The 24,100-nt window shown below is 45.1% G+C and overlaps 1 protein-coding gene across 1 annotated transcript in view; it reads right to left on the bottom strand.

The window, feature by feature from the left end:
* Positions 1 to 1,300: 1,300 nt before the first annotated feature.
* Positions 1,301 to 24,100, bottom strand: part of LOC144783439 (histone-lysine N-methyltransferase SETMAR) — a 31,913-nt gene continuing 9,113 nt past the window's right edge. The window contains exon 2 of the mRNA XM_078662415.1: positions 1,301 to 2,908. Within this exon, the coding sequence (XP_078518541.1) occupies positions 2,105 to 2,908 (804 nt within the window). The 3' untranslated portion in view covers positions 1,301 to 2,104. The remainder of the gene's footprint in view (positions 2,909 to 24,100) is intronic.

Genomic DNA, 24,100 nt, shown 5'->3' with positions numbered 1-24,100 from the left:
AACGGTGCCAGAGGCCGTTTCTGCCTGTGAATGTTTTCTTGGGGGTGCATGCCCCATAAGGCACTGCATGACGTGCCACTGTTCACAGCTACGGTGGTTGTGTGGCAGCAAAACAAGGAAGAACAAGCCCTTAAAGTCACATGTAAGAATTCGTGCAGTTATTAGTTTACATTCCTCAACATACCATGTTTTACCCACGTGTTTAGATTAGAAACGTTTCCTCCTTTCTTTCCAGCAGTGTAACACTCATCACTTGCGTGTTATCAGCAGAACACGGCAGCTCTGTAGTGAAGCAGAGAAGGAAAGAAGGCGCTTTACTAACCGGGAAAGGAGAACCGTGACGGGAGAGGCTGCTTTGTGGCAGCCATCCTGGCCTAAGTGCTCGAAAATAGCCTGAGGAAGGCCCAGGCCAGCGTGCTTGCGATTAGATTGTGCAGCTCTCTGTATTCTGCACAGCTTTCCACCACCGATAAATCCCACCGGCGGAAGAACCATTGGCGCCTTAAACCCAAACATCGTCTGCCAAGCTTCCAGATCAGTGGAAGGGGAAAAGAGACCAATGAATTTAGTGCGAGACATACAAAAGCTGGCCTTGTGTGCCGCAGGCGAGGGTATCGGATTACAATGAGAAGACATGATGTACACAAAGGATTGAAATAAGGGGTTCTCGGCGTCCTAACAAATTTGGAAAACGTTTTGAAAATAAATTATGGTGTTTAAAGAAATTCTGGGCAAAGCGTTTTGATGAGTTCTTAATAGCGGACTTCTACAGCCTTTGCTGAAGATAAGTTGAGGTTAGTATTTTACCACCAAATAGGTAAGGCGCATGTGCGGCTCTTAGCATGCATCAACACACGATCTGGTACAGTTTCTACACACATCAGAACACGTTTATATCGGTCACTGAATTGATACGTTCTGCATTTCAATTCTGATTCTGCTTTGATACTGAATGTGGCCAGGATGAACATTTGCCTGTTAGGGATTTATGAAAGTGTTGTGTATAGAGGACTATATAACCAAGGCCTTCGGAGACTTACATCCAAGGGAGAATCTGCTCCCTGTAATCACTGAGCAGTCTTGGTTTCAGCGTGGACACTACTTACTGAAGTAACTTGTACAGAAGTCATAGAACTGGGCAACCCAGATTACTGAGAATTAAATCACCTTGGGCCACTGGATGTGAAAGAAAACTTCAAACCTCTTAGATGCCTGTCCAAAACCTCAGATCTATAAAGTGGGATGGATCCAGCGGATAGCTCTCACCTCCATGCAACACATCTCTGAAAAACAGTGAGCACCTTTAAAAAAAAATGTTTTATTAACTGAAGAAGAAGAAGAATGGTCTTTTGGACAATTTAAGCATAACATTTTGAAACATTTAATCCATGAAAGCATTGACATGTAAGAAAGCAACTGGCCGCATGGATCCTCAAATCCTGCAGATAAATAATGATAAAATAAGCTGATGCAGTTGTATTTTGAAGACTAAAAGTGATCATTAAGGGGAACACTAAGTCTGACGCTGTTCTTTTCTATGCATCTGTACTGGTGTGCACTTGCTCGTCTAATTGTATACCCGCTAACCAGAAGACTAGGTCCTCCATCCAAACCGTATTTTACCATACTGTCTTGATAGTGCACAGTCAGACCATAATTCAGAACAACTCACAACATGCCTTCTGACCTGTATAAAATTACTAGACTGCTGTTATGGGCAAGCAGCCTGGGTTTAGATTTTAAGGAGTGGTTGACCATTCCTCGGAAACAAACATTGCTATTGGTAGTTTCTTAGCCACGCAACCAATGACTTTGGAATGTCTTCGAACCATTCAGTGTCTCAGTTTGATTCCTACAGATCACTGTTCCAGCAGTGAGGTGAATCTATCTAATGAATAGATACTCCAAATTCAGATTTTGTTCTTTCTTGACCAACATGTTCATGAACTTTGAAGTATGAATGAAGTGGAAGGGTCTTAATGTTGGGCTTTTTGTCCATAACTTGATGGAGGCACTTGAATGGTTAACATTATATGTTTCAGATTTCCATTTGGCAAACCTTGGATCTTAACCCTTCGCATAAACCTCATATTCAGATTGGTAGTTAGGCCACGCCTGGGTCAGATTCTTCCTCACTTGTCCTGTGGTACAGATCAGCTTCGTATGGTAGGGAACCGCTACAGGATTTGGTCCCACAGTGACAGGGTTTTTGGGGGACTCTGTCTTTTACAGACTCCTCTTGCAGCTTTACTGAACCAGAGAAATTCTGGAACCTTCCAGAATAATCATAACAAAGCTCTTCCCCAGCTTGGATGTCCTGCGCCGCGAAAAGGGCTAGTCTTGGCACCATGGAGTCAATACGGACTGGCACCATGACCAGGTTGGGATGGCAAGAGTGGTTGAGGAATCGCCCAATGTTTCCTATGTTTGCTGGGTCGATGAACGTCTCCATAACTTGTCCACTGTGCAGGTGCTCCCTCACAGCAATGAGGTAGTTGGGGTCCGAGGGCTGCTGATGTTTTACCCTCCTTCGAGCCTCATGGAGGCCCAGAACCTCCCCAGCATACTCGCATACAAACTGTCCTTTTGCTATAGGCTCCAAGGAGCGCACCCCCAAACCCTTCCGCTCAGTCTGGAACAGCAGGAGGTGTGTCTGCAGACCCCGTTGGACAACACGATTAGGGCAGAACTCACCACAACTGCACATTACATTGCATTCGAATATGGGCATAGAGGTGGTCCCCGCTGCTTCATCCATTTGTAGGCAGCGGTGTTCGTAATTGTTACTATGGCGAAGGCATTGGCAGGTAATCGCTGAACAGGGTGTGCTCTGGCAGCTGCATCCAGTAAACATAACTTCTGCGGGGTCGAGGTCAGCCCCAGGCCCCACCACATTCTCAGGTGTGTACTGTAAAGGAAGCACATATAGAAATAGAGAACGATTGTTTATAAGATTATCAAACTAGTTTGTTTTTTTAATATAGAAAAAGGCAGTATCATTATATTTTTATCTATATTAACAGAAAACTAGCCAATGAACGAGGAGCATCTGAGCAAAAAGAAAAATGTCTACTCAGAGGGAACATAAAAACTAGTAATGCTGAGCCATAAGCGAAAAATGTAGGTGTTGGTTCGCAAGTTTTTTTTCCTCCTTTTTTTAAGCTTTCACAAAAATCCCACCAGTTGAGCATCATTAATTTGTTAACGTCGACCCTACATATTCAGATTTTCTACTGGTACAAAATCCACCAGCGTACAATTAAGTACTTTCGAGGTGTAAATGCACATGAATTTATTTTTCTTCCACTGGAAAATTATTTTCTGAGCACAGAAGCATTTTCTCTTTTTTCCTCTTAAAATATGGGGATGTTTGGGCGATCTAAACCCTCAGTTCACACACTTAGATTTGTCTTTTTCAACACTCACTCTGGGTGTCAGGTGTGGGTGACACATGACTGGAAAGGTGTGTGAGAAGTCTGTGGGTGCTCCCTATTTTCTCAAGGGCTACCACCCGACCACACCTTCTACCCCAAAACTTAACCCTGAATAAGTTCCAAATGAAGTGGATTTCTGACTTGCAGCTGCAAATCCATTTTTTTTATCTTGTAATATGCACCTAAGTACACAAAGATTTGTGATCATGGTGCATAGTGAAACAATGAGAACAAATAAACTTATTATGCACAGGAATCTTGAGTCAGTTGGGGCAGAGATGCAATTAGAAAGGAACAAGTTCCAATTCAGCAAAGGGTCGGCCATGATTCACAGGAATAAAGAAGCCACAAAACAAATTTACCAGCACAACACTTCAAAAATGTTCAACGTGAATAAACGGAGTAAAACAAAAAGTGAAAAGACTCTAGAGGTGGACTGTTACATTTGCAACCCAAAAAAGTTTCAGAATTCATAATAATTGGAGAACTTTTTTTGATGCAGCATAGGTGCTTTATTTGCAGGACCACTGAAATTATACAATGCTGCGCCGTTTTCCCATGTGCCACATAATCTGTAATTTGCTGCATAATCTGCAGATTTTTACTAGTCATCTGTTAGTTGCTTCTTGTTGTGGTTAGGTCTTAAATTAGTACTAATACGGTGAAATCTCTTCACAGACATTGTTATCATGGGTAAAAAAAAAAAAAAGTAATACTATTACAAAATGTGCAGAGTTACACTGCATAATCTAGTCAAACCTGGTGCTTAAAATGGTCCTCTTCAAACGTATATTCCAGCAGTCTTGCTTATTTGGCAGTGACTTGTAAAGGTCTCCTTTACTGTTCCATGATCCCTCTCCACACGCTTACCAGATCAGGTCTCACCTTTGAGAGCATGCACTAGCGCATGTGTTCTCACCTGCTTGACTCCTGTTCTACAATGGGCTTGGAACCTACCATTGCTTACCATTTGCTTTGCGATTAAGAAGAAAAATGGTTCTGTTGGGTAGCAGAATACATTGCTTCAAGGAAAGGCAGTATTAGCTCATGCCACAATGAACAAATTATATTCAATCAAATTCAATGAAACCTCTCTGAAAACAACCAAAATTCACAATTCTTTATATAGAAAATGTCACAATTACAACATAACGAAATTACTTCATTCCGTATGCGTTTCAATAAATGCTAAAAACAGGTGAAGAGTGACTGGTGGTGAACACGAGTGAATAGTGCCGTATTATTCAGTGACACATTATATACAACTTTATACAATAATGTACAATGGGGGGGGAGGGGAGGTATATTGATTTACTTGACCAGAGTTATACGTCGACGTTTCGGGAGGCGCCGAGCTCGAGGACGTTAAGCACGTCGGTCACCTCCCGCGATTGAGCCCCTGCATTGCGGTCCAGACGGCGTTCGGCTCTTGCAGCGATAACCCATACCAAGTGACTCAGGATCGTCCTTCCGGCCTCTTCCAGGGTGTGATAAATTCCGCCTGTGATTACAAATCAACCTGTTCCCCCCACCCGCCCTCATCCATCACTGTCTTGATAAAGACCCGCCGTGACCACCAATTGGGGCACATTAGGGTTGAAACGTCGACGTATAACTCTGGTCAAGTATCCTCCAGGAACAAGCACAGTAAACATCTGCTTCCTTGGAGCATTAACTCGGAACTCTGACCTCTTAATCAATATACCTCCCCTCCCCCCCCCATTCTACATTATTGTATAAAGTTGTATATAATGTGTCACTGAATAATACTGCACTATTCACTCGTTTTCACCACCAGTCACTCTTCACCTGTTTTTAGCATTTATTGAAACGCATACGGAATTAAGTAATTTCGTTATGTTGTAATTGTGACATTTTCTATATAAAGAATTGTGAATTTTGGTTGTTTTCAGAGAGGTTTCATTGCATTTGATTGAATATAATTTGTTCATTGTGGCATGAGCTAATACTGCCTTTCCTTGAAGCAATGTATTCTGCTACCCAACAGAACCATTTTTCTTCTTAATCGCAATTACCCAGGTTCTGAGGGACACAGGGTCACCCCTTTTTTTTTGTTAAACTACCATTTGCTTTGCAGCATTGGCACTCTTCTCTGCTGCCTTCTAATTTGGTGGTGCTTGCTCTGAGTTTCTTCCTTTTCTTTCGGTGGTGCATGGATTAAGCACAGATTAATTAACTTTAGTGTCCCTCTGCTGGCCATCCACTGGTCATTCAGGTGCTAATTTTTTTTTTAAAATGCTATGAAGCGGTCAACATCTGATGCATCATAGCACTTCTTTTTATCTCCCCCACCCGCCTTCATCTTCCCCACCTACTTCCTTCTGTTTCTTCCCCCCTCCAGTCCGTTTCTTCTACCCCCTTCCCGTCCCTTCTCTCTCCTACCAGCCTCCCTCCTGTTTTGTTTGCTTCTCCCTATCCTACTGACAGAATGAAAACAAAATGTTATGAAACGTTTTTTTAACCGTCCTCATACCCACCTACATCCTGCCCCCATTACCCACACATCTCCCTTCCCTCCACCTCATTGACAAAGCCAATAGCTTGCCCATAGGGGTGCTTGTTTTTTTTAGGGTGAGACGTTTTAGCCACATGAGGGACAATGTGCAATGACTTGAGTGATAAAGCAATATCTAAGCAAACGGATGGTATTCTAAACGCATGAAAGATTTTGATTCATATAAACCTGTACAGTACTTGGTCTAAAGTTGTGCATTTTAGATAAGTGTTGAGCAATATTGGGGGGAGTGTGTGGGGGGGGGTTGTGTGTGTGTGTTTTGTGTGTGTGTTTTGTGTGTGTGTGTTTTGCGTGTGTGTGTGTGTGTTTTGCGCGTGTGTGTGTGTGTGTGTTTTGCGTGTGTGTGTGTGTGTGTGTTGCGTGTGTGTGTGTGGTGCTCCGACAGTACACTCTCACTTGTCCGGGACACACATACTGTGGAACCAAAGGCCTCGATGCAGAGGGTTTTGCCTGTGCGTGACAGTGACAGTGAGAAGCAGGTAAAAAGAAAAAAGAACCTTCCAAGAGAGAGTTAAAGAGACAGGACGTGCGTGGAGGTGGAAGAAAAAAGAGACATGAGGTGCAATCAAGATTGAGCAGCCTTAGTATTTAGCAACACTGGTACTCAAATCTCTAAATGGGGGCTCCTAGGAACATTTTCGGCCCACCTTGTTTTTTAAACAAAGTAAGTGCTGGAATCAAAACCAGCCAGCTTTGGTATTTGGGAACTCCGTTGGGATATTGTGTATTTACGTGTACACAAGGGTGAGGGAATACAGCTTGCACCAATTCAGGAAGAGCTAAGGTGAATTTTATTGAAAGCACACCCGGCATAGCTGACCTACAATTGTCATTAGTGGAACCTTTTCTAAGAGCCTTCTTCAGGACGTTCTGGAGTGTAACGCCTACCACCAGGGGGTTATTGGCCTCAACATGACACGTCACCACACCCGGCAGTAAATGTTTTTTTAATTAGGCCTCTGACCTTTTTTTAATTTTTTTTACACAAATTAAGTAGTGTCCCTAACCAGCAGAAAGGTACATTGTCCTGGAACAAGAGTGGGGAGGTAAGTGTATATGCCCTCACTGTGCTTGACTTCTAGTTGTACTGCGAACGTTAAACCACATACAGTTCTGTTGGGAAGATGCCAATCCAGACAGAAGCAGGATGGGAACAGGGGCAAACACATATGCATTTCTTAAGAAGTAAACAAGAAATGTGCCATTCAGAAGGGGATCATGAACACAGTGCAGTTCTTCTGAGATGGGATGGTCTTGCTCGAATTAACCGATAGATCGGTCTGTCCTGTGTACATGGTGCAAAGACCACAAGCAAAGCAGCCTGCCCTTACACTCTTCTGAAAGCCTTGCTTTCGTCATTACCCATTTCCTTGAAGCCTACACATGGAGGGAGCTTTATGGTGTATGTCTCTTGTGATAAGAACTGGTGTCGAAAATAGTCGAGCAACTTGCTTCCTGTGTCTACATCACTGAGCCGAATACTGTCGATGAAATGACAGTATGACACCGCCCCTCTTGCACACTGTGACGAGAGCACACATGCCTCAGAAGATTATAAATAGAACGGAGTACCGGGGGGCCTGGACATGTCTGTATTTTGGGAAAACCATAACATTCCATCTTCCCAAATTAGGAAGCATTCATATGTAGTTCATTTCTTTCCAGCCTGGGAGCAATTATCTGATCAGATGTTTCATGAGATAAGTGTAGATTCTCGGGAGCTGGTAGTTTTCCTTTTTAAAGGTTCTTTTTTTTCTGGCTTTGAAAGAAAAATATAGAAGCCCTGCAAAATAATAACGAAGGAGAGCTGCCCATTAGATAAAGTGTGGATGGAGGGAGGGCAGAGGCAGAACTGAAGCCATCTCTTGACAAGTCGGGCCCTACAAGGGTGATAGCAATGACTGTGGATAAAATTAACTGGAAGTGCATTTTTACTTGCTTATGCCGGGGCATGTGGACCTGCCGGTACACTGGGCACTGCTTATTTTTGGGCAAATGTCCAACACCTTGCGAACTAAGGGGCCCATTAGGATGGCGGGCGGATTGCCGCTGGCGGTGGCGCCATCCGCACAGAAATGACCCCCCGCCACATTAGAATGCCTGGGGGTTCACTGGCAGACGGAAAGACCGTCCGCCGCTTTTCCGCCTCGATCGCCTGCGACCGGGGCCGAAAAGGTCTAATATGGTGGCGGTGTCTATCAGACACCGCCAGCCTTATTAGGATGGGCTTTGAGGAATGCCTTTCCGTGGCGGCAATGCCGCCAATGAAAGGCATGCAGAGACTCCCTGTGGGGGCCCGTTGCGGGCCCCCTGGGACTCAGGGGGGTGCACATGGGGGGTACCTATGTACCCCCCCGCATTTCAAAGTGCAACATGGCAGACACCGTGCGGTGCCTGTCATGTTGTGCTTTGAAACTCACAACATGCTTTTTTAGCATTGCAGCGAGCGGTGCTTTCAGCACCGCCCGCCGCAATGTCAAAAATGCGGGATGCACCCACCACTGTGGTGGGTGAATCCTAATTCCAAGGACGGGACCCCTGCCTTTATGGCGGGCGGTCCCGTCGTCCGACAGGATGGCGGGCGGACAAAGTCCGCCTGTCATCCTAATAGGCCCCCAAGTGCGACTTGCCTATGCTAGAGCAGGTGGCCCAGGAATGTACTCCAGGTGCCACCAGTGGTGGGCGGCACTGATCAGGAGTGGTGAGGGACAATATTTTTTACACTTACCTCTTCACGGCTCAGTCGTCGCTTCTCTTCCTGATGAGTGCCGGAAGCAGGAAGTGCACAGGCTTCCCTATGCCAATCACGACGCTGCTGTCCGCAGCATCAGGATTGGTCTGAGCGGCGTGGTTCACACTCAGATAGAGCCTGGGAGCCTGTGCATGTTCTCCGCTTAGGCTGCGCAATACAGCCTGATGGAGAACATGCGAAGTGCGCATGACTGTTTGGCTGGCCCTTTACGGCCAGCAAAATCTGCATGCCCACTCCGAGAGTGCCCACCACTCCTCCTCCTGCTCTTGACTGCCCAGCCCTGCCCCACACCTACAATTGAGCCACTATGGAAAAATAAAATGAAGATAACATTGCGTTATTATCATTTTATTTTTCCTATTTTGTACTGCTGAAAAGCAGTGGGGCGACGCTCCTCTGCCTTAGCGGAAGAACCGCCGCTGGGTGCCACTGTTTATATCTGGGCATTTTGGCCAGCTCTGCACATAGGTGCCTCTTGTTCATGCCAGAGCATGTGGCCCTGCCATGAGCCCAAGGTGTGGTTTATACTGAGGAGTATGGTTAAGCCCTTAACACTCATTCCCATTTCGTTGTGCCTTGGAATTTTGCAAACCTGGCACCCTATTTGCTGCTTGCTGGTGGCAGGGCAGGTGGCCAGCCATGAGCAATATTACATGTCGGGTTTGGTGCATCTCAGAAGGAAGCAAGCCTCTAATAACACATAAAAAGATTGTGGTTCGGGATCCTGGACAGAAATGGCACTACATAACATATGTTGGTAAAACAGAGTGAAGATGTACGCGTATCAGCAGAAAAATGTGATCGACTGAGTAGGGCGACCACAAAATATATTGTATCAATTATACCAAACTACACCGGGGTCTATATGCAGAGACTTAAGAAGTCATTGGCCTTCTACTGAAAAACAACTAATTGTAACATCTTCAATAGATTGGGAAACATTACCAAGAGACGATGGTTATTTAAAACACTTGGAATGAGGTCATGGAGCCATGTTATGTGAAGAACAGACTTGCCCTGAAGAGACCAAGCGAACAATTCCACAGCTGCAATTCATCAACAATGGAAGGAGGGAATTCTAAGTAATAAGAGTGATGTATAAATGTCTATAAAACATACTGAGTATACATTGGAGAAATAAGATCTCGTAGTGTCATCCTGTCCAGAATTATTTAAAGAATAGTGTGTGTGGCCTCATTAACAACTGAAGAACCACCCAATAAGCTAAAGGTTTAATGTTTTGTGGATATACGGACGAACTTTGGTATTGTGTAATAATGAGTAGTTAAATGATAAAACACCTCTGTGGGGTATATATCTGCAGTAGATATACATATCTTATGTTTGATTTCCATATCCTCATTTCTCAGGTGGGTAGCAGAGGCCCTTTGCATATAATACTAATGTCGGGGCGTGATCCCAGCACAGCACCCTCGATGCCACTTGCTTCGGTCAGGGCTTGTGGCCCAGCATTGTATGGTAGGTGATATTGACTGACCACACTTTAGGCAGTTGCCTTGTCATACCTCCTGAAATTGGGAATTCTCCCCCAGACTGGTTAAGGACAGCCTCCGCGTCCAGTTTCCATCATATCAGCAGCTCTCAAGGCACAGACAAAGAGAGTTATTGGCACACAATAACTCCCAGCTCTTTAACCACCTGCAGCAGAAAAACCTTCACATTTTCAAACTGTGCTTCTCGCCCTTCTGCCCAGCTAGACCTTATTACTTAGTTTGTCATAAGCTACTTAAAGGCTTTCGGACACAACATCTTAAAATATCTCTATCATGACGCTAATTATGCATCAATGGGACTGCCTGGTTTCCTGTTCGACAACTCCTCTTATTGTTCAAAAGGAGCTGTGGGAGAGAACAGACGATAGTTCACATCATCACATCTTGTAATTTTTTATGGGGGAAGTAGGAAATGTGCTAAAGAACCTTCATTGTATTTGCACTTACCTCGCTATCCCTCCTTAGCAATATAATTCCAAGCCATATTTGCCAAATGTGAATACCTTTTTTTTTTAACAATATTTTTGGGAAAATACATATAGCAATATTGGAAGTTGCCTTTTTCTATTGTTGGAGAGCGGAGTGGAAAAGAAAGCTACCATATTAATTGCACATAAGCACCAGTGCCCTATCTCTTAATTTGAGAAACAGCTTTTATTATTACCATATGCCTTGCCACTTGGGTTTTAATAACAGTTTCATCACGTGACCTACATATGTAATTTTGGACAAATAGCCGCTATCTCCTAGGGTCTTAAATTATAAATAGGTGAAATGTAAAAATGGGATATTGAAAATGCCAACTCTTTGTTACACTAGCTACATATACCACTAATGCTTTCAACCACCTCTTCAACATATTGTGTAATCCGGTGCGAATCAGAACCAATGTACACACTACTATTGTAAGTAAGGCACCAGACGTTTAAGACAACCCTGCGGACGTAAAAGCATTCTCTATACCGCCCCGTTACTCCTTTTAGTTAGGTTCACACTATAAAAAATACCAAATGTAAGAAAAGTAGTCTAAATCTTCTTTTGCTCTCTGTACACAGCATGTGCATCAACCCCCATGCAACCTCACTGCCCCTGGGATGCATGACCTGTAGATTATACACAATTCACTGCAGAAGGCCCTCAGCCTCCAGAGCTCTCTCACTGGAACTGAAGCCTGTAATATATTGGAATTTCAGTTTCCGATGCACACGCTCAGCTCACCAGTTTTTTTTATGTTCTATTATTTTACACACAGAGATAATCCTTGAATAGATTTGAAGGGCTTAAAGAATTTGGCCCATTTTTCAGACTACTATGCTCCCTCACACTGACAACACTAATGCAGATCCCCTCTCCGCCTCCTTCCATCCCTACTCACTGCACCATCGTTTACGATTGGATACTACTCCACAATAATTGTCTGGAAGTCTAAAACTCGTCCCTTAAGGTCAATCACAAAAAATCCCCCCTCAATCCATCTCATTGAATTGAGGCTGGTGTTGTAGATTACACCCGTTTTATTATTATTTTTTGGACAAATGGATTTTCTGAAGCTCTCTTTGCTTAATGGAATTTGCTACCGATTACCACATTTTCTGGGCAGCTTTCTAGCTAGATAATGGCTCAATGCCAATATTGGCTCGTCTAGATCGACATTCTGCTCCAAGATTCTGATGCTTGTCTTTCTATTCTTCTCTTTTTAATTCAGAAGATTTTACCTTAAGTGAGTGGAATGTTTTAATATCATTATAACTCTTCTATCCAGCTTCACATGTTTTAAAGGCCCTCACCCTCGTTATCGGCCCTTGCCTGTAGCTCAGGTCTGTAAGTTGAGATCAAAGCCTTCATCAACTGTTATAGTCCTCAGCAGCGGGCTCTAATGCTATATTGTTCATCTGAACTCTAAGTTAGGTAGCAGGTACAAGAAGGAACTAGCAATGATTTACTTGCCTGTCTTGGCAGAGAGAAGGTGGATGGGCATGCACCATCACTTTTTGCTCCAATCAATTAGCAGAGGTTAACACCATCTGGAAAGGGCATTAAGATTTGTTAATGTCCAGAAAGCAATAGACATTAAATGTCATAGTTTATTTAGTCTTTTTGCTGGACCAAAGATGACAACTATATTTATGGCGAAATGGCCATCTGCCATTAGGAGTCTAAATATCCTGATCGAGTTTCTGACCATGGACGCTCTCAGGTGAACACCATCTTTGAGAGTCTCTGACCTCGCCTTGCAGGTCTATAAATTGATGGTTGATGCTCGGATACCGGGAACTCAGTGCACACAGGTAGTGGCATTTTAAGGGTACATTCAGAGTGATGGAAGATGCCACCATTCCAGCCGAAAATGCCCAACCAATATTACTGGTTCAATGGTGTGGTGTGTCGTCAAGATCCAGCCACTTCTATTATCAAATACTGACAGTCTACTAAGTGTCCTCTCACGTGCCAGCTTTTGTAGGAGTCTGGAATGCATCTAAGGTGTTTGAAACTCATATTCCTTGCAATTCGAATATCTTCACACTGCTGCTGTGAACCTCCTCCCCCTTTAACCCACATGCTTCAGGAGAAATTAAGCTCATTACAGATATGGGTTTTATGCTTAGAATAAGTATAATTTAAATTGCCAGACACTTTGCCAAAGGTTTCAAGAGCCCAACCAGAGTGGCATCTGTTTTGAATGTATAGATAGGTGTGCTGTTACACACAAGAGTGTAGGATAACAGTAGCACAATGAATATGCCTGTGGGGATCTCTGAGGGTGGCCATGGAGGAGACTGGAGCTCGAGCATGTAGTGTTCATCAAACTATCACACCTTAAAGACTGTGTATAAGACGGATATTCATTTGTGAAGTTCTCAACGATACAGGAGTAAGAAGGGGCTCTTGGACATATGCAGAGAAGAGTAGAAAAGAAGAATATTTAATTATAGCATCCCTCTTACTGCAATGCTATGGACTTTCATGACAGTGGAATGAAATCAGAGGGCCAACGCGGATGTTACTAGCCAAAGACGTCAAACATCTGCTTGCCTTACACGGTATTAAGGGGTGAAAACATATAAAGAGAATATTCGGTACCATGGTTAAAGGGACCATTCAGTGAGCTTCAATTCTGGAGGATGCGCTGGATTAGGGTTACTGGGGCTTTAAGTGCGCTTCACCTCTGCAGCAGACTCTTTGTCATGGTTAACAGGCCTCTGAGAGTGCTTTATTTCTGGAGGATATTCTTTTAGCTGGTTGATGTGCTGCTTACTATGCTTTTGCTCCCTCCTGTAGGATACTCTTTGACATGACGACCTGGTCTTTGAGAGTCCTCTCTTTCTGGAGGATATCACTGATTTCATTTGATAGGCCTTTGAGAGCGCTTCATCCCGGCAGCATGTTCAGAGGATGCTCGTTTTGAGGGGACCTAGAATGAGGCTTGCAGGATTTCCGATTTCTGGAGGGTATTACATATTTCATTCGATAGGCCTTTGAGAGCGCTTCATCTCTGCAGCATGTTCTGATGATGCCCGTTTTGAGGCGAGGGAGAATAAAGTGTTACATGTATACACGGTCTCTAATGATGCTTATGCGCGAGCACGCAATGGAAACTAATTTACTCATCATATGCTCATCTTCTATTTCTTTATGATCCTAATTCTGGTCTATGTGCCTACTGCTTGATGTTTCAGATATAATCAATAACGTATTATACAAACAAATTATTCAGCATGATTGCTAATGAGGCTTGCAAGGATTCTTATTTGTAGAGGCTATAGCTTATTAGAATTAATTGGCAGCTGAATACGCTTTCTTTTTGGAATACGTTCTATATTATCGTTAATGGGTCTTGTACCATCACTAGACTGCATGCATTATGAGCGCCATCACTAGAGTCGGTGCATTATGAGCACCATCACTAGAGTCGGTGCATTATGAGCGCCATCACTAGAGTCGGTGCATTATGAGCGCCATCACTAGAGTCGGTGCATTATGAGCGCCATCACTAGAGTCGGTGCATTATGAGCGCCATCACTAGAGTCGGTGCATTATGAGCGCCATCACTAGAGTCGGTGCATTATGAGCGCCATCACTAGAGTCGGTGCATTATGAGCGCCATCACTAGAGTCGGTGCATTATGAGCGCCATCACTAGAGTCGGTGCATTATGAGCGCCATCACTAGAGTCGGTGCATTATGAGCGCCATCACTAGAGTCGGTGCATTATGAGCGCCATCACTAGAGTCGGTGCATTATGAGCGCCATCACCAGAGTCGGTGCATTATGAGCGCCATCACTAGAGTCGGTGCATTCTGAGGCCCTCACTAGAGTCGGTGCATTATGAGCGCCATCACCAGAGTCGGTGCATTATGAGCGCCATCACCAGTCGGTGCATTATGAGCGCACTCACTAGAGTCAGTGCATTCTGAGCGCCCTCACTAGAGTCCGTGCATTCTGAGCACCCTCACTAGAGTCGGTGCATTCTGAGCGCCATCACTAGAGTCGGTGCATTCTGAGCGCCATCACTAGAGTCGGTGCATTCTGAGCGCCATCACTAGAGTCGGTGCATTCTGAGCGCCATCCCTAGAGTCGGTGCATTATGATGGCTAGGAGTGTCACTGTGTGATGTCTGGTATTTCCTTGCACGTGTATTCAGTGTTTGAGCACGCTCGCTCTTCATGGTATTTCTTAGCATGCTTGCTCAGGATTTGAGTGTGCTCAATCTCTCTAGAGATGTGATAATGAGGAGAGGTCTTTTCTCATCTGCAAAACTCTCCAGGAGATAAGAGCTCCTTTGACACCAAACAGCTCTGGCCCAGGCAGGGCATGGGACGGCGTCGCTGCTTCCACCTTGATGAACAGAGATGGCATTTTAAGGGTCCAAGTTATGTCGGATCACTAAATGGTGTTCGATACATTTGAGGAAATGAGGGAGCAGGGCCCTCCTAATTTCTACAAGGGAGCCCCCCTGCGTTGAACTGGAATCCTATATAGTCTTGAGAAAGCTTTCAAACCAGATCCACATTGTACTGCGAGAACACAGATGAGCGAGCCCTAGTCCATAAGGGGTGGGGAGAGGCTTGCAATTTTGGAGGATTCTCTAACAAGAATATTCACTTGCAATTAGGATGCAAAATACTGCATTTTACTACGCACTGTTTTAAATATATTGGCAACAACAACTCGGGTTGTACACACACATCACTGACGAGCTACTAATGAAATACACCTATACATAGGACCAAGGATCAATAATTCTCCATAACAGAGTAAATGACACATTGTCTTCCCTTCCTCTCCAATTTCTTTTCTCACTCGCCTCCTTATTGCCACTTACACACTTCAATCCCTCTTCACACACCCATGTATGTAAATATGTTTTCATATATGAAGAACCACTGAAAAAGTATTGCCACCAGCCCAAAAAGATTTGAGGAACCATTAAGGCTCAGGAAGTGACTTGAATACCCTATAGAGGAACAAACTGTGCTATAATGTTCTGTATGCCTATCCATGTAAAGTTGTGCCCTTATGTGTGGGCATTTGGATACTATGGGGTATGCTTACCTTAGAGGGAGGGTGGGGTTTCAATCCTACTCTCACCTTCATCCGTCTCCACCACATCGTTAATGGCTGACCTCTAGGCACTGCGATCGTCATACAGTAGCCCCTAGCCCATAATAGGTCTGTGAAGCCTAGGCCTGATGCTACATCACTGGGTCGTCACTCCCCTATGGCATGGGCACACATCTGGAGAAGGACAGCCTGTGCTGGTCCAGTTGGCATCGAGAGACAATGGAACCCAGTCAGCTGGGTAGCTCACTGGGCGACTATGAAACTTGTAATCACACAGAGAGCGAGAGGATGAAACTCCTACGCATGTCCTCCTAAATAAACACATCCATCACATGAAAGAGTGAATGTGTTTAGAGTCCCTAGGTAAGATAACAAAGGTAATTGATCACTGAAATGGAAACTACATTTTACAAAAACTTTAAATAAGTATCCCCCTAAATATAATGACCTACATTTAAATCCAGAAAAGTTAAATTCCAGCATTTTCTGTTACTTGTTTTTGAAGTCTGTTTTCACCCGCTACTCCTCTACGTGCCTTGTCGTGGTATCAGCCCCTTTAAACTCGAGATGGTGCTTGACTGATGACTGAACAAGAATATCTCAAAAGGCATCCCTGGCCCCTAGCTAGCCTTTGCTGCAGAAGCGCAGCGCGCACGTCGCCATTCCCAGAAATAAATGTCTCTGGCTTTAAAGTTTGCAGATTAATTAAACCTTGCGGGCCGAGCAGATTCATGCGTGGCAAAGGTCTTCGATGGGGGCCGGAGAATGGCAGCGCGGATGCACATTTAAAATCCCTGCTGCGGAAGAAAGGCCCCTGGGCGGACTCTAGCGCGAGCCTTTCTTTATCTCTGTTCCGCGTGCGGCGGCGGGATGCACGAGCCAGGGCGAGGGCTCTTTCTATCGGATTTATTTTCAGCAGAACTGTGCGTTACCGAAAAGCCGCTCCTGGCAAATGTTTGATCCAATTTCATGCAACTTTCAGTTTATCTCGGCCGTGGAAAGGAGTTTCCAACGAAAACAAAAACTGTAAGAAATACTGCGGAATGTACGAGGTGAGAGTGCCCTCTGCTGGTAGTTCTTCGACAGTGCACGCACTGTAGGTTAAAAGGAGAGTTTATGCTTTCAACGTGGTGGGTGGTTATGAAGCTGCCCTGAGGGATGCTGCACGTTGTTGCCAAGTGTTACTTCATCATAGTCAGCATTGGTTTCAGAACCACAAATTCAAGTTAATAACATAATCCCTGTGAATCCCGGATTGCAGCCACAGAGCAGTTTGAAACAAACACTGACCGCATGTCTCACATAAAACAGCACAGTGGGCAATGTGTACAGCGGTACACTGAGTATTATTAAAACCATGAAATCCATTTGGGATTCCAGTGACATTTACAAAACCGGGCCTTCCACCTCACCATTTCTGGTCACCAACACTCTTCAATGGCTTTATATGGCCCATAAAATATAGGTACCGGTTACATACTTTAAGAATATCTCTTTTTCAGTTGCGCATTATACACGCACTTTGTCTGGAGAGACCAACAGCCCAGTAGATTATGGTGCCCTTCTGTAACTCCATTTGTTATTGTTCAACTTGTAAAGAAGCAAAACAGCATCTCCGGGCTCCTATCGGCCCATTTCCCTTTTAGATATTGACCAGAAGATACTGAGTGGAGCGCATGCGGCACAACTCCTCCCATACAGGACCCGTTTGGTCCATCCGGACCAGGCTTGTTTATTCTCGGCCGAAGCACTATGCACAATTTACGGCGACCAGCGCACATATGGCATGCGCCAGTATTACAAAGTTCAGATTGGGCCCTATGCCTTTTAGACATACAGAAAGCCTTCGACTCGGTCGAATGGGATTACATGTGGGCAGACTTGACCGAATGCAACTGGGAGACACATATCTGAGCTGGTTGAAACTGCTCTACGTTAAACCGACTGCCCGGGTCCGCCTGCGCAATCAGGTGTCGGACAGTTTCAGAGGGGCACCCGCAAGGGTTGCCCCCTGTCGCTGCTCCTTTCCGCACTTGCGATGGAGCCTCAGGCAATCAAACTAAGGGAAACGATGAGACGATGGGGTGTGCAGATGAGACTGGCGACTCAAGTGGTGTATATGTACGCCGACGATACCTTGGTGTATCTTCATCGGCCCTCCTCGAGGAGCTGGCTGGTTTCAGAGAGATATCGGGACTTTGTCTGAACCCGGGAAAGTCTAAGCTTTCCCCATGGGTAGCCTACTAAATGTAGAGGCGGGTGATCTACCTCCTGTGGGAATAGCCTGAACTACAGATAGGGTGTGCGACCTAGGGGTCCGACTGGCACACACGTCGACTGTCTATTTGGAGCGGAATATGGGCAGATGTATGGAGGGACTCGGTTGGGTTCTGGAGAGACTTACCCTTGTCCCTGGTGAGAAGGGAGGCCCTGATAAAAATGGTGGTCTTACTGCGCTGCCTCTATGTTAGGCAAAATTCTCTTTACTGTATTCATTGGGAATATTTCCACCAGCTAGATCGCCTACTAAGTGGGTTACTCTGGGAAACCAAACGGACAAAAGTGAAACTGGACACATTACAGCATTACAGAGGACATGGGAACGGGGAGGTCTTGAGGTCCCTCACTTAAATTTTTACTACATGGCGAAACAGCTGCAACATGCAGTGCAGTGGCTTGACGAGAATGACAATTGGGAGAAGAGACTGCTGCTGGGCAGTGGCGTTCCCTGACCTGCTTATGATGGGCTTGCGGGTGCCTGAGCGATTTCCATATATTAAACGACACGTGGCCTCAGTATGGGAATCTGCAATCAGAACTGTGGTGGGGCATGCACCCTATGCCCCCGAGGCCCCGCTTTGGGCCGTGACACAGTTCAAGCTAATCAGTCGAACTATGTCCGTTGCTAGATGGATGAAGGGAGGTTACTGCTCAATGGGAGACATACTCGGGACAGCAATTTATTACTGGAGAAGATGCAGAGACAACGTTCGAGTTAGGTAGGGGTCAATACCTTTAATATGCTAAGATCTCAGCGGTGGCACAAGAACTATGGACGGTATTTCTGGAGGAGCCGCCTATTACGGCCATCCTTCAGGCCCTAGTGACTCTGGCCAGGGGTCGTAGGCTGGTGTCTCACATCCATAGGGCGTTACGGGAGGATTTGGACTTACGCCCACTTCCGGTCCAGGCCAAATGGGATACAGCACTGGAAGAACCTCTAACAGATTCGGACTGGAAGAGAATACAAGAAGGGGTTAAGCAGATTAGCATCAATAATAGATTCAAATTAACCCAGTTTAACATTATTCATCAAACCTACCTGACTCCCTGGCTGCTCCATAAGATATATCTGGATCGCTCCGCACGTTGCCCTAAGTGTGGCTCCGATGAGGCCCAATTCTTGCATATGAATCATGATATGGAATTGTCTGAAGATAAGATCATTCTAGGGGTCGATACTGGACCGTTTACGACTAGTAACGGGGTGGATGCTTCCTCAGTCTATCAGAGAAAATATTTTGGGTTTCCTTCCCCGCCCCAAGGGCAAACAAGCATTTACAATGCAACGGTTTCGCCTTTGTAAAAGTTTGAGCTATTGGCATTGTAAATGAAAAATTTTGTATTTATGTGTTGGTTTTGCAAGCAGATGAATACATGGCATTGTCATTTACAATGCCAATAGCTTAATTTCTCTGGCTGCAGGGCCCGCATTCACCAACATTGTGTGCATTATTACTGCAGATGTTTTAACGTATCCAGATTCTTGGAGATTAAGGGAAACTACTCACTTGAGTAACAGCCAACATGGGGAACTAGCTTATTTAGTTAAGCATGTGTGGAAATAACATCCTCTTAACGAGGTTGCCAACGAAACAGGGGCACAAAGTAAACTACTCCGCATTCATCCAACCAAGGGGCTTCCAGGTCGATAAACCTGGATATCTTAATACTCCACACACTTGTTGGCAGGGTATACCCGAAGTGGGTCCCTTGCTCACTTTGCCACTGGATTCAAGCTAGCCTTGCTGATTAGGGGTTTTACCCGAAAGCGGCCCCAGGATGCTTGTGTCCGGTTCAGGGAAGACCTGGATTGGCAATTTGGGCTGAACTGTTCCCATGAGGCACGGGGTCAAGACTGATTTGCATATAGCTGGGTCTGAACTGAAGTGGCAAAGTGAACTAAAGAACCATGATTGATTCAACCCCGATCTGTGAAAATGTAGTGAAGGGATGAACCAAAGACAGGTCTCCCTGTTCATATCCCCACAAAAGGGAATAATCCCCACCAGACCCCTTGACTCTGGCATTACAGAAGAACACAAAAGATTGTGTGGAAGCAGAGAGCTTAGTCTGGACAGAGAAAAGTCAAACCGAAACGATTAGTAAGACTAGAGAACACTATTACGGCTTAGTATACAGTAAAAGAGAGAAGTAGAGACGTTGTCATAGGCGTAGCTATCAACAGTGCAGCAGGTGCAGTGGCACCGGGTCTTGGTAACTGAGGGGAGAGCCATTTTGGCCAAGGGAATGGGGGGCCCAATTTCTTGGCTTGCATCAGGGCTCATGGCGCCCTTGCTGAGCCAATGTGCAGACAGGGGGAGACGGAAGTGAGCGGGGGAGCGAGAGGGAACTGGAGGGGAAAATTGAGCTTCTCATCTGTCGCTTTCATAAATCTATTCTGCAAGAAAGCAAACTCGCTCCCACCTGCACAAAAGTTTTTGAGAAAGTCTTTAAATGCAGGTGTGCGGGTATAAAATGACCACCCTGCCCCGACAGACTTAAGCCAAAAATCCCTACAGAATGTATTTTCTCTCATTATGTGCTTGAGGGTCAGTAGCAAGGAGTCCAACTCTCGTGTTACTGTACAAGCTCAAATCCAGGCAAAATATAAACACGAGTCTCAAGTTTCCAGTCACTCGATGCCATCACATTTTATTTTCACTTCATAATAAGTGAAATCTCGCCGGGGCTTCAGGTTCGAGTAGCGTCACGTATAGAGTTTCTACCGCAGGTGAAGTAATATGCTTGCAAAGCCGAGTAATGCTTAAATCCGGCTGAAGAATCCAAGGCGGCAGCCTTTTTAATTGAGACATACATCCTGGCAGAAACCGGTCTCGGCGCTGGGCGCGCGGGCCTTTGCCTCGGCGTCTGTGGCTTCTGCCAGCTCGTGACGGAGCTCCATGGCAACGGGGTCCACGCGCGCCGGCATGCCCGGGTCTCAGGGGCTCGCGCTGGGTGCAGACACAGGCAGCCGCTGCTCAGCATTTGGCACCAGCAGGCCTCCGCCGACAGGCCACGGAGGTGCTACTTTTTGATCACGGAAACGCAGCTTTGATTCCGAATGTGTTTAGGCAAATCCAGTGTTGAAATCATAATATCGGGAGCCAGAGCCTGTTTGAGACCGTTTTACTGCTGCAACGTTCATAATTTGGCAATGGAAGATCTCGCGGCCACAGATTCCGATATCGAAATAATATCTTGCATGCGAGTTTAATCAAAGGGAACAATGCCGGCGAAGGCAATAATATCTTTACGTCAACAGTCCTGTTAGACACTGCCTTAGTTCAATTTAATTTGTAATCTGTCGGTCAATAGTTTAGAGCTTATGTAGGGTGTTCTTTTCCTCACACCCTTACCCCTTGTAAAACAGCAAACCAATAAAAACAAGCATTGGCCGCACGGCTTTACTTTTTCGGCCGTGAAATGAAATTTTAAAACAAGTCAGGTCCCGGGCCGGCAGCCAATCACAGCGCGGCCCGGGAATGACGTCACGGGGGTGTCCCGGGCCGGCAGCCAATGACAGCGCGGCCCAGGACAAAGGGGCGGGACTTAAAAAAAGCCAGAGAAACGCCCCCGAATCGCGTTTTCACAGGAAAGCGTGATTGACAGCCTCTGTCTCCCAACGGCTAGCCTCCATTTATGGAGCTAGCCAATGGGAGACAGAGGTGGAACCAAAGCCCTAATGTAGGATCATGAGATTTCGCCGTGGGCGGAGCAACTGATACGCAGTTGCAACGCCCAGGGCAAAACCTAAAAAACTCACGCGTAGATTCCTCCAGCTAGGATTAGTGCTCGGCAAACGGTGGATTGCAATCAGCTGAATGGGGTCCAGACCCCCCACAGTGGAATGCTGGACCAGGGACTTGAGGAAATGGGCGACAGTGGAGCTAATTCAAATGAAACGAGTCCGGGGAGACAAAAAAAATTATATGATGACGCGCAGGCATGGCACCTAATGATTTCGTAGGTCCCTGTGAGAGAAGCCCTCCCCACCCAAAGGTCGGGGGTAACTCACCTGATAGCGACGGGTCAGAGAAGGGAGGTGATGGGGTGGGCAGCCCTGACCCTGAAACTGTGTAAATTACCTGATCCAGCAGTACTAGATTACTCACACTTGGCGGGAACAGTACAGACCTTATGTCCGTGACCTGGGGGGTGGGAAGAGGAGTTTAGTTAGAATTGTATCGCTTAGTTTTGTTTCTTTAGTGCACTATTTACACGAAGTCCAATACAGTACTGGGCGTACTAACGCTGATGACTGTCTTGGCCCCAACGATGATTCTTTTTTCATTTCCTGGAATTATTTGTAATGATCAGATTGCAATTTAGGTTGTACTGGGACTTCGGACGATACCACCGTACTGTGATTCTGTTGTATTTGCACTCTTTTTGACATCCTGTATAATTAAAACCACAATAAAATCTTTATAAAAATAAAAAAAAGAAGCAAAACAGCATATGGTATAAACCATGCATCTAGATCTGTTGAGGGTAATATATCAAAACCACTGACAACTTTAGAAGAATGGTTAGGAAATGGCTATATCCTCCCTAACCATCATGGACACTGGGGTGCCCCCCCCAAACAAACTCCCCCCCCCAAACAATGAGCAAATCCCTATCACCGTCCTCTGCATGCCCTGCCCTTATTAAAACTCTACTGAAAGCTGGTTGTTCTACTGTTTATTTTGTATACCTAGATGTGTTAAATGCCCACAGACCACCCATATCCTATTTTCTTTAAGTACTGGTAATCGCTTGCCTAAATAATGTGATTGTGCTCTAACTATTCACCCCATCAAGGTTTTCCCTCACAGCAAACATATCTTTATCCCTCTAACCCACCATCGAGCACACCAGGGAAGCGCCAGGTAGAGTTTATTTTTAGAACACAAGATTAAATCCAATAATCAAAAAAGAAGAGAAAACATAAATCACTACATTAACCATGGTTCCCAAAAGTGCTACTTGTGACAAACGAGCGTCAATGCCTCATCAGGGGTAGTAAGCACTATATAGATGCAATTACAATACAAAATAATATATACGTGCAGTCCATCACAAACTTCGAGGATAGATCTGACTGGGAACTCAAGCATACTCGGAACAGTTGCTGCCTTGTGGGCCTCATCAGTTAGATAAAGCTTCTGTCCAGTGGCACAGTGAGCACTGGGCGTACATCTGGCCCTACACGTTATACTTAGGGCGTCATACTGTAACATGAAGGTGATTTCTGGAATGCTTGCAAAAGCCTCTGTTGCAAGCAATCGCCCACGCTGCAGCCCACGTAACGCTATCATTTATTCTGAATTGGAACCAGAACATCTACAATATGTCAACTTTATTTTGAAGAAGTCCCGGGAATACAAACGCCTGCCGAAATTAGTGCCCTTTTCAGGAAGGCACTGGAACTTTTAAGATCGATTTAAACTCTTGGGAAATAAGATACATATCATAAAAGTAGCTTCTGTCTCACAAATTCCACAGTCAGTAAAGGAATTTTAACCTTTCTTAGGGTTAGCAAATGCAACTTTAAGTAGTAGATATATTATAGAGTTTTCCAAGTTTATCTTCCTCTTCACTGAACTACTGTAGAAAGGAGAAGATTTCTATTTCCTTTCATTTTGGAGGGAGTGCCTTTGATGCAGTGATTTCACGGAGGTCCTATGACATCAGATCTATATAGTGTTGCATTCCATTTGAGGGCACTCGCTACTTGTGACTTTATTTGCTCTTACACAGATAATGAACTTCTGGATATTAGGGTGCTTACCATGAGAGAAGGAACTACCTGCTAGGCTCCGGTTATACAGATTACCTGAACCTGCAGTTCATCAAATCAACTTGGACATAGGCAGCCACACAACTCAAGTGGTCATTGTTTTTCCTCTGAATACTCTCTCACCCTGGAACATTCCAATAGAAAAGCACAAGCAATAACTCAAAATGACAGGCACTCATTGGAAGAAATTCCAATCCAATGCATCATTAAAGCAGAGGCTTGATGAATGCTAAATCAA

This window comes from Lissotriton helveticus, chromosome 9 (assembly GCF_964261635.1).
Source record: "Lissotriton helveticus chromosome 9, aLisHel1.1, whole genome shotgun sequence".
Taxonomy (NCBI): Eukaryota; Metazoa; Chordata; class Amphibia; order Caudata; family Salamandridae; genus Lissotriton; species Lissotriton helveticus.
Note: the sequence above shows the minus strand (reverse complement) of the source record. Positions and strands in the feature narration are given on the sequence as shown.